The 11,636-nt window shown below is 38.3% G+C and overlaps 1 protein-coding gene across 1 annotated transcript in view; it reads left to right on the top strand.

Annotated features, from left to right (window-relative positions):
* The window catches only part of LOC109391733 (disintegrin and metalloproteinase domain-containing protein 28-like), a gene marked incomplete at its 5' end in the record, with an annotated part of 12,330 nt that extends 1,024 nt beyond the window's left edge, over positions 1 to 11,306 (top strand). The window contains 10 exons of the mRNA XM_019659549.1: positions 605 to 707; positions 2,790 to 2,949; positions 4,076 to 4,156; positions 4,457 to 4,535; positions 6,542 to 6,650; positions 8,035 to 8,113; positions 8,802 to 8,867; positions 9,322 to 9,387; positions 10,253 to 10,315; positions 10,917 to 11,306. Coding sequence (XP_019515094.1) covers positions 605 to 707; positions 2,790 to 2,949; positions 4,076 to 4,156; positions 4,457 to 4,535; positions 6,542 to 6,650; positions 8,035 to 8,113; positions 8,802 to 8,867; positions 9,322 to 9,387; positions 10,253 to 10,315; positions 10,917 to 10,937 — 827 coding nt within the window. The remainder of the gene's footprint in view (positions 1 to 604; positions 708 to 2,789; positions 2,950 to 4,075; positions 4,157 to 4,456; positions 4,536 to 6,541; positions 6,651 to 8,034; positions 8,114 to 8,801; positions 8,868 to 9,321; positions 9,388 to 10,252; positions 10,316 to 10,916) is intronic.
* Positions 11,307 to 11,636: the final 330 nt, after the last annotated feature.

Genomic DNA, 11,636 nt, shown 5'->3' with positions numbered 1-11,636 from the left:
AAGCAAACCACCATGGACATTACTGAAAAGAGTGACACCTCCTGAAGGAGAGCCTCAGGCAGGTCCTTCTGGAGGAATTCCAGAAGAAGGCAGTGTGATCATCGGGATGACAGGTCCATGCGTGTTCCTGGCCCGGGAGACCTTCCGGTGGGACAAGGCGGGGAGGTGGGAGACAGTGATGATGGTGAGCCTGACCCTGTGGAGGCCTAGGCCAGTGTGTGTGTTTGTGTCTTAGTTTTTAACAAAAAGTTTAAAAAGCAAATAAAAAAATCAATTTAAAAAGCTTACAGAATAAGGATATAAAGAAAGAAAATACTTTTGTACAGCTGTACAATGTAGCCTAGGAGCAATAGGCTACCCCATATAGCCTAGGTGTGCAGTAGGCTAGACCATTTAGGTTTATGTCAGTGCACTCTTTGATGTCCACACAATGAGGAAATCACCTAATGACCCATTTCTCAGAATGTATCCCTGTCATTAAGCAACACATGACTGTTAAAATAGTATTTCTCGTGCTGGTTTTATATTTTCTTAATCCTTGGTGGCATTGAACTTTCTCTCTTTTTTTCTCAAATATGTCTCTGCTGATCATGCGTCATCCCAGAAACTGAGGTTGCAGATAAGTCGTGTTACAGAAGGAATGAAGGTGGGTCAAAGTACGGGTACTGCCGCAAAGTGAACGACACACGCATCCCCTGTAAAGCAAGGTAAGTGGCCTTATTGTTTGAACCTTCCTGCTCCACAGCTTAGGAATATTATTCACTTCCGGTCACACATTCTGATTTTTTCCATTTAAAGAGGAAGTGAATTTGAACATTATTCATTTGATAAATATTCATTGAAGGACTATGCGCCACATTTTAAGCTAGGTACTGAGTTAAGACAAATAAGAATTGATCCCTTTTTTCAAGTCCCTTGTGAGTGTTCCAGATGACACCAAGTGCAGTCACGGTTAAACAGAATGAATGCTTGAGGTGGAACATGCAAGGTGAATGGGCCTGTTTGGAAATGTATCCATTGATTTTCCAGGATATTTTAGGTGCTTTCCCATCGAATGTCTTCTGTTATGATTCTAGGGACAGAAATATTTATCTGTTTAGAGAAACAACTAATAACTATGCTTATACAGTTTTATTTAAACTTGCCATGGTATTATATAAAGAAAAAAATACAGAAGGAGAAATAATTGACAATTCACTTGAAGAATTTGTTTCAGTTTGTATATTGATATTCCAGAAAAATCATAGAATATTATATGCAGCAAATTTGAGATTGCTCTTTAAGATTTGTTTTCATTCTGCAATTTTAAGGTGATGTTTAAAATTCAAATTATAACAGATTAAATTCCTTGTACCTGGTCCAAATTTTACACCTACAAAGTAATGTATAACAAGAGGTTGAACAAAGTTTTTCTACTAAACACTAACTTTTCTAGATGATAGATGTTCCCAAACAATCTATATTTGGGACCTAGGGTCATCTCTTGGGGAGTTTGGGCCTAAAGGAGGGATAGTCATATCCTGTAGTCTCTCCTTTATAGGAAATAAGGGCAGAATCAAAAGGGGGAAAATATGAAAAGGAAATATGTGGGGGATAAATGGGCAATATATAGTATAAGAAGTGGGGAAAGAGACTAGGGTAGTTCCATCTTTTCTCTATAGCATATATAAACACCATTGTCGCATATCACCATTTATATGAGCACTGGATAATTTCCGCAGCTAGAAGCACAAGCATTTCACTCTTCCCACAGGCTACCTCTCTAGTCACTTCTAACAAGTCACTGTGTATACTGGAGATTAAGCCTGGAATTCTCTGTGCCCTAGTATCTTCTTTGTAAGACTTCACCTAAATGATTCAAGAAAAACACCCTCTCTGGTTTTGAGACAATGCATGTCTTTCTCTACACTTCAATCATACTTTCTAACAATCACCAAAGACATCAGAGGAATCTGATTCTATCTACATTCAGTATACTTTTTCACAGCCCTCCTCTGAATTCTCTAAAATTGCCTGTAATTTTATTGATGTAGGCTTTATTCACCTTGGTGGTAAAAGAATGGTTTTATTGAGTGCTGAGCAGTTTCATCTGTATTTGCAGGTAGACTGTCCTTTCCATAACCCCACATAATGCCTTGGAGTATTCAAGGCTTAGTTTTATATTGACACAACCATAGCTGAGAGAATTGTTCTGCCCAGTTCATGAAAACCAAAAAGGAATGTTAGCTGAGACAGGATAGAATCTGATTTCCTAGGTGCCCTCCATGATGGCAGAAAGCCATCCTCCTTATATCTTCTAGCTCCATCAACTATATGACTGCCATTCCCAATTGTTTATCTTGGTCTGTGTTGGCTTCTCCAGCTGCAGCCATCACTTTCCAATAAGTAAAAAGGAAGAAACAAGCAAACAAACAAACAAAACAAAATGTCAAGAAGGACATACTCTCTCATGTACAGCCAACCCCGAAGAATTTGCATTTAAGATTCTGCTTCCTTCCCAGTAGCGGAACTTAGGCAATTGGCCAAAAGTAGCTGCATGAGAATCTGAGAAATGAATGTGTGTTGTCTTTTTTTATAGCAACAATGGGCCTTATCAATATTCAATGGTTCTTTTACTGAAGAATAAGAGAGGGGAGGGGGCATTGATCTGAAGGCAAATGAGGAGTCTCTGCTATAGGGAGAAATACCATTAGTTAAATATTGATAGTTAAGGAGCTGTTTTATATTTATATAAAAATGCAATTTGGATCCTGGTATTTCAACTGCATCAAATTTTGGCTTTTCTTCAGTGATGCCATGTGTGGCAAATTGTTCTGTCATGGTGGATCGGATAATTTGCCTTGGAAAGGACGTGTAGTAACTTTCCTGACATGTAAAACATTTGATCCTGACGACAACAGTCAAGAAATAGGCATGGTAGCCAATGGAACGAAGTGTGGAAACAAGGAGGCAAGTTGAAACTGTGCTTTTTTTATTCAAAATGTTTAATTTTGTTTTTTGTCTTATTTCTCAAGGCCTCCTTGTGTTTCATAGAGACAGTTTTCAAAGCAATGCTTATGTCATTCATTGATGCCTGCCTGCATTTATTCCTTCAATATTATTGAATAAGTACCTATTTATTATGTGTTTAACACTAGGTTGTTAAACTTAGGTAAGCTTTATTGCCCCCAAATTGGCAGGTTCTCAATGAATGATATACTCTGATAATAATAAAGAGAATAATAACAACGATATTTATTTTTACACAAATAATATATTTTTTTAATACTGCAGATGATGTGATATTGGCATGCTTTCCATAATAGTTTTGTTTGGAATGGGTATCTTGCATCAAGCACAATGCTCAGCTCAGTTGTCAATATCGGTCTTAAGCATTGGACTGAAGAGGTAGGTTAAGGCAATGACCCCTGAGGAATGAAGTGAAGTAAGGAAATCTTTAAAGATGGCTTTCTAGGGCCGGCCGAGTGGCGTGTTGGTTAAGAGCTGGCTTGGGACGCCAGAGGGCCCCGGTTCGGATCCCACATATGAGGGTCAGTGACACTGCCCTCTACAGCTAAGATGCTGAACAACAGCTCAACCTGGAGCTGGGCTGCTGTGAGTTGCCGGCGACGGCGTAGGCTGCAGCCCCTACTGCAGTGGGCTGCTATGGGCTACCATGTGTGGCCGGCAGCCAGCATGAGCAGCCAGCAGCTGCGGTGAGTGGCCATCTAGAAGCCGGCGACTGATCTGCCTTAGCCAGGAAGAGCGCAATGATGGTGCCAACTTGGGCCAGTGAAGCAACGTCCTCCACAACTAGACTGAAGAACAAAACGACAGCAACTTGTCTGTTCCCCCCCCCCCAATTTCCCCAATAAAAAAATCTTAAAAAAAATGGCTTTCTAAATATTTTATTATAAGAATTGTCTAGATCCTACCTTCCTATTTTCAAAAGAATGCTGGTTTTCATAATAAAAAGGTAAGTTTGATAACAGCAATAGTGATTAATAATATGACTAAATTCTGAAGTATCAGCAATTTGCAGAACTGAAGCCATTGGACATTAGTGTCAACTTCATGTTTTTCACATCACTACCAGGTTTGCATTAATGGAGAGTGTGTGGATATCGAGAGAGCCTACAAATCAACCAACTGTTCATCTAAGTGCAAAGGACATGCTGTAAGTTTTGACTATGTTTCCCCTAGCTTGCTGAGGCTTATGTAATTTTAGGCTAGTTTTGATGATGCGATGTTGCAGCATGAAATGATTAAAGTTATTAAGTTTGTCTAACCCCTCAGTAGTTTGTTTCATTGAAAACGTTCATCTAAGGACATACTCAAATTCCTATTATTGATTCATATGTTATGTAGATAGCTAAAAGCCACAGGACAGGGGTTATTTCTTCTTCAGAATGGACTTAATTGGGTAGATGGTCAATCTGGTGTGGAAACTGACAAGGTCATTCTCTCCCGCCCCCAGGTATGTGATCACGAGCTCCAGTGTCAGTGCAAAGAAGGCTGGGTCCCTCCCGACTGTAATGACTCCTCAGTGGTCTTCCGTAGGTAACATACACATCTAACCTGAGAAAATTACTCTTCTAAGTTTTTCTTTCATGTAACATAAGATTTCATTGCCTCTTTTCTCTCCTCTTAGAATTCCTGTTCTGTAGCTATTGAATCCATAATATTCATCTTCAAAACTCTTCAACAATGTTTAGTCATATTTTCTACATCCTTATATTTTTATTCCACATAACAAAAAGATGTCCTCAAATTCTATATTTGAAATCTTACTTTAATCCCCCAGATTTTCTTGCTTTATAGTTGTTCCATTTTCATAGCAGCCTTGACTTAATATGTAGACATAACATTCCCATAAACCCCTCTAAGAATATGACAGATTATTTTTGTAGGTTTAATTCTGCTCTCTGAATGATCTCTATTTTTTTTTAGTTTGACTGTTCCGTTTTTTTCGCCCTGTCTTGTATGTCATTGTGCTGTTTCTCTTCAGGCTATGTGATCTTTTGTTGAATATGAGATTAGGTTGACTCGAATGAGCTCACATGGGTTCTCCTTGCATGTTTGTGTGCTTGTCGTACCTACCGATACCTCTCCTGATAGGCGATCTGGCTTTCAGCTCTATCCACAGAAAGGCATGTGTCTTTACAGGCCGTCATGGTGAGAAGCAGCCAGAGTGGAGACCCTCACCTCTAGTCGCCATGGTGAAGAGTACTTTGCCATGAGAAGAGAGGTCTTCGTATCATTCACTTCCTGAGGGAGCTGCTCTCCCTCTGTGTTCTACTCGCTCCTTGAATCTGCCTTCTCTCTCTGATCTCGTATGGGTATCTGTGATTAGCCTCTGTGCTGCTTCTCGGGCTCTTTCACCCCCCATTGTTTCTAGAGAGAAGGTCTCAGGGCTTTGTCTTGAGCCAGGAGCCACTCTGATTTTATATACATAAGGGGTGGGGACGGGCCTGAATGAATCATCTGTCCCAAGTTCAGATTCTCTGTTGACGTCCCAAGAAACCATAACGTCTACTACTGATGTTTGGGCTAATTTTTTTTTTTTTAATTATTGATCCTTTGTTAATCTTCCCAAGAAAGAATAGCATTTACTTCTAATGTTTGGAGCTATAATTTACCCTGTTTCCCTGCACCTAAACCCCTTTACTTCCTATATTTCTACAATTCTTTTAGTTTTTATAGAGGTGGAGAATTAGATATTTGAACTACAGTTATTACTTTACCTAGAATTCTACTTCTGATGTGTCTACCTCTGCCTGTGTGTTCACACTTGTGAACTTTTCTGGCATTTATACAAACATTCATCTTGTTATTGATTTGCTGACCTCTGTAATAAGAGAGTGGAGCTGTTTGAATTGCTTTTCAAATTTATATCTCCTGGTCTCTGTGGTTTCTGATTATTATAAGAGAAACGAAAGTTTGAAATAACAAAAGATTGAAATTACATTCATTATCTAAGTTAGTAGGTAAAAGAGAAAACATCATATAAAGCCAGGAAATTGGTTCTAACCATTCCCCAACTCATAGGGTCACATAATTTATTTTCTGTCCATAGCAATTGCAATACAGAGCAAACATCAGTAGAACACAGTTATGTCTCTATCAATTCTCTTACTCACCTCTCAGCTCCCTGAAATGTGATTTCAAGGCTTCAGTTTCTTTTTCCCTGTTTTATTACAAGGCTGAATTTGGAAAATGTTTCACAACTCTTCTGTCAGCCTCCTTACTTCATGTTCATCTAATATCTCAACCATTCATTTTCCAATTATTACAAACCTCATTCCTTCTAAGAGTTCTCAGTAGCATTTGCTTAAGATTTCCATATAGATTCCTCCTTTATTTCTTCTATTAAATAATATTACAATAATCATGATTAAAATACATTTTGATTTTACTGGCTATGAGAGGTTTTCCAGGGAATGCATGTTCTCTGTCAAAAGGATAGTTGGGAATTTGTGCTAAATAAAGAAATAAGGACAAGCATGATGCATATTTGTGAATTTCTCATATCCTCACTAGGCTCGGGTTCTCTTTGTTGCAGACTTCTCCATTGTGGTTGGGGTGCTGTTTCCTCTGGCAGTCATATTTGTGGTGCTTGCTGTAGTAATCAGGTACCGAAACACCTTAGGGAAGCAGACGAAAGTCCAGAGGTAGGTTTTTTATTTTTTAATTAAATTTATTGGGGTGACAATGATTAGTAAAATTACATAGGTTTCAAGTGTACAATTCTGTAATACACCATCTATATATCACATTGTGTGCTCACCACCCAGTTAGTTCTCCTTCCATCACCATATATTTCACCCCCTTTACCCTTTTCTACTACCCCTCTTCTCCCTTATCCTCTGGTAACCACTAAACTGCTGTCTGTGTTTATGAGTTTTGTTTGTTTGTTTGTCTTGTTCCTTTGTTGCTTTCAGTTTTATATCCCATATATAAGTGAATTCCTTTGGGGACTTTGGGCTTCTAATTTATTTTAAATTTAAGCATGTGACCCAAATTCTCAAATTTAATTTTAGTTTACTCCAAGTACTCAGAAATAAGTACAGATACACTTTTCTTGGATCAGAGGCCGGATATCTCTTTTACTAGGGAATTCTTCACAGCAACACACGTCTTTTTCTTCTGTTAATCACTGTATTTATAATTAACAATAAGATTAATAACTCTCATTATTAAAGATTTTGCACTGTCAGAATCCAATATCCAACACTTATTGATCACAATCTCTATGACAAGGACTATGCTAAGACCTTTTACATATATTATCTCACTTCATCTTCACAAGAACATCATAAGGTAGTAACTATTAGTTCTATTTTATACATGAAAAGGTGTTATATGCTAATTTTACAACAATCCCACAAAGTCAGGCACTTCACATTTTTACTGATATGGAAACAGAAGCTCAGAGAGGTTAATAAATATGTTCAAAGTTATACAAAGTAAGTGATGGAGTCTTGTACCTAGATAGATCGGTCTTTCAAACATGGTCTTGACCCTACAATATCTTTCTTGTATTTTTTAAAAGATTGACTTATTCATCCATAATCAGCTATTAATAAATATTGAATGAATAAAATAAATCATTAATTAAATGAAATAATTTAGATAAAAGTTGGATTCAACACCATCATTATTAGGAATAGAAGCTCTGTAAGACGATCAAACAGAAAATTAATGGTGGTGCTTTTATTATTTTCGTATTAGTTTCAGGTGTACAAAACAACATGGCGATTCGACATTTGTATACCTCACAGAGTGACCACCCCAATAAGTCTAGTACCTGACACTGTACACAGTTATTACAATATTATTGACTACATTCCCTATGCTGTACTTTATATCCCTGTGGTGGTGATTATGAATGACAGGACATGGAAACCGGAAGACCGTCCAATTGAACCGATGAAAACCCAGTCAATAGAGAAGGATGACACAGTGGTCAAAGGACATTGGCAAACTTCTCTTGAGTTCCCCCCTCATGGTGGAGGAACTGCTAGGTCCATTGGTATGCTATACTTTCACCTACAGGCCACTGTCTATCACTGACACCAGACCGCACAGGCAGAAGAGGAAACCAGAGATGGTGAAGGCTGTTCAACGCCAAGAGGTGAACCGTAGTTTGCACTGTGCTTGCCGTGGTGATTGTCTCCCTCTCTTGTCCTGACCTCTTATCTGTCATTTCTACTTACCAGTGTTGTACAAATCCATCACACGAGTGCGTATGCAGCAAGGATTGTGGTGGGTTCTGTAATGACACATTCAGAAAGGAAGCTCTTCTTTGCCTTTGATTAAATGTAGAAAACTCCCCCTAAAATGCAGAGGCTGCTTTGCTGTGGTTCATAAAATGCAAAAAGAATACAGAGAACAAGGAAGGTAGATGTCAGATCTCTCTCTCTCTCTTTCTCCCTCTCTCTCTTCCCACCTCCCGTACTCCCCCCACTTGATTCCTTATTCCTTGTGGAGATGTCCCAGTAAAGACAATAATATATATATTTGTAAAATAATATATGTAACATGTATCACCCCCTTCATGCCCTGGTTATGTCCTGCAAGTCTAGAAATTTTAGCAGAAGTGGGTTAATGATAATGACATTGGTAATAACGTGTTTGATGGACACTTACCAGCCTCTCACAACTGTGATGGCAGCGGAATACAGCAGCTGGGCCAATGTGATGTCCCATCTGGTATCTCAGTGTCATCTTAGTGCTGATCTCCCATGTCTTGAGAGGCCTGCCTGTTTTGAAACTGAACTTAGGAAACGGATCATTTCATTTTAAAACATTTTTCTTTTTAGATGAGTCAGACGAAGCTTCATGCCCCTGATCTGCCAGCAGAGGGCAGTGAGCCTCCAGCTGCTTTTGTGAGTCAGCACTTTTTCTTAAATATCACTTCTAATCTAACCTCAAGGAAATGCTAGGAAAAGACAGTGCCCCTCATACCCGTTATTTCTTGGGCAATCAGTGAATAGCAATATACAGATTTTCTGCAAAACTTCTGGAAAACACAAAATGTGACAGTCTCCTAAAATCCCTTAAACCAGAATTACTAGGTCTATAAAGCTGATAACTCATTATAAAAAGAGTGCCAATCTGCTACATAGAGTGCCGTTTTCATCGTATGTCTATTGGCTTTGGAGTTATGCTTAAATTGTATGTATATACCTAAATAAAAGCAAGTGAGCTTACAGGCTTAGACTAGTCTCATGGGTAGGGTCATACATTCTCCGTTTCTGAAAATGATTTAAGCCTTTCCATTAAGCACATCTGTTTCCAAGGGCCCATCTTTGAATACATTTTTTTTTTACCTCTAACTAGCTAATTAAAAAGCCAGATTTTCCACCACCACCGATTCCTACATCTGTATCCTCTTCCTCTTTCCCTGTAAGTATCAGATGGTCCCTGGTGATTTTTTAAAATGTCTCTTGTGCCCAATGTGAATAGTGTCTCTAAATCTGTGGGTTCACTAATGGGGTTTGTGCTCCCTTGGCTAACCTGAGATATCATAGCACATGGATATATCTGAGAAAGCAAGGCCTACTTACTATCTATAAATTATTACTACATTATAAATATAAATTATTATTCAATGATTGTCTATTAATTTATTATTATTAAAAATAGTCCTGCAGCTATATAATTGTTAAGAAATGATAGGTAGTTCTGCTGGAGAAGGCAAACTATATCCTTTTAAGGGTAGTTTCTAAATGCTGATTTTGGAGGATATAAAATTTTATTGTAAATTATATTTTACTTTCTTATTTATTATAGATAGAAGAAGGTCTGTATTAGTCACAGTTTTCTGTAGGAGGTAGGGCATAAAAAAACAGACCACATATAAGCAAACCTGGAATAAATTCAGTCACTCATGAAGTAAATGGTAGAATTCATTCACTCAAGTAGTTACTGAGCATATCTCCTCGTACTTGGTGCTCTGCTGTGGTCAGTGAAAAGACTAAAATTTAAGGTTTCATTTCCAAGAACTTTTACAATTTTAGTGGGAAAACAAGTTATAAACATATGAAGCATTTAATTCCTCATATATGATTTGTGTACACCTAAGGGAGCTGCTTAGGAGGGAGATCCATTGACAAAGCAGATGGAATTTTAACTGGCCCCTGCGATTTGGGTAGAATTTTAATGAGTAATGAGGAGGTAAGGAATGATTTAAATAAGCAAATAAGAATAGCTAAGATGAGCAATACATAACATTTATAATGACTTACCATGATTTTTGTCCCTAATATAGCATAAAGTCACAAAAGTACTTTCCTCTACTGTTTTCAAGGATAATCCTATGTCTACACCTAAGGTAAGAGAGCCAAAGCCAAATTATATATTATATTCTTGTTTACCTTTTTCACCCAGCTCAACCCTCTTACCCTCTAGCACTCTTAGTTGGAGGGAGAGAAGTTTCTAACTATGTCTTCCTAGGAGGTGTTCACTAAGAACAGCATCTGTGTGCTTGTAGAACAAGTACTAACATATGTTTTCCTTTTGGGTTTGGCCAACAACCAAGAGGAAGTTGATGGAAAGATCTTAGCTAGAAAGTGATGATGATCACAATAGTCTTCATTTTCTCAAAAATACTCCCCAGGGATAGTGAGATGGAGGAAGATTCCCATAGAATAATCACCCAGTATCTCATAACTCTTCTCCTGATCCCCCACCCTCTCCATATTATATGAATTAGCCAGGTGGCTATTTGGATCCCAGTGTGGTGTTTTTCTCACCTTCTTTCCCTATATTCCCATGTTTCTCCTCCTTCACTGCGATGTATCAAATAATCTGTAAGGTAGGAGCTGTAAATACAGAGAATTGATTTTCATTTCTTAATATTGCAAAGTTATGAGATATATATTTATAAACATTTTTAGGAAAACTTGATCATTTAAGAGTTTTGTCTTTTTTAGGGCTGCAATCCATATGTCTGAAGCAACAGCTAAGCAAGGATTAGTGGGTAAATGATCAACTTGGAAGACTGGACAATGTGGATGGAAGAAAAAATATATGGACTTGCTCACTGCTATTTGCTTTTGATACCCAAGAATGTTAACATTTTTTGACTCATGTTATACTTTGAAAAGATTAAACAAAATAACAAAAATTTTTAAGTGAGACATACTCTTGAGAATCTTTGTATGAATTAAAATTTTCTATTCTCCATACTCAGGGAAGGAAGATGACTCTAAAGATACAGCTTTGAAGCTGAAATCTCTAGACACTCCCTCACTTTTTTTTTTTTTTTACTGTGATGTTGACTAATATCTGTTCAAAATATTTTATTTTTTTTAAGATTTTTATTGGGGAATTAGGGGATGGGAACAGCGCTGGGGAATTGGGGGAAGGGGAATAGACAAGTTGCTTCCTTTTTGTTCTTCAGTCTAGTTGTGGAGGATGTTGCTTCACTGGCCCAAGTTGGCACCATCATTGCACTCTTCCCGGGCGAGACAGATCAGTTGCCGGCTTCTGGACGGCCACTCACTGCGGCTGCTGGCCACTCACGCTGGCTGCTGGTTACACACAGTAGCTTATGTCAGCCCACTGCAGCAGGGGACTGCAGCCCACATTGTCGCCGGCAACCCACGGCAGCCTAGCTCCAGGTCAAGCTGTTGTCCAGCATCCTAGCTGTA

This window comes from Hipposideros armiger, unplaced genomic scaffold (genome assembly GCF_001890085.2).
Source record: "Hipposideros armiger isolate ML-2016 unplaced genomic scaffold, ASM189008v1 scaffold_301, whole genome shotgun sequence".
In the NCBI taxonomy this organism is placed as follows: domain Eukaryota; kingdom Metazoa; phylum Chordata; class Mammalia; order Chiroptera; family Hipposideridae; genus Hipposideros; species Hipposideros armiger.
The sequence above is the reverse complement of the archived record's forward strand: the minus strand, read 5'-3'. Positions and strand labels throughout refer to the sequence as shown.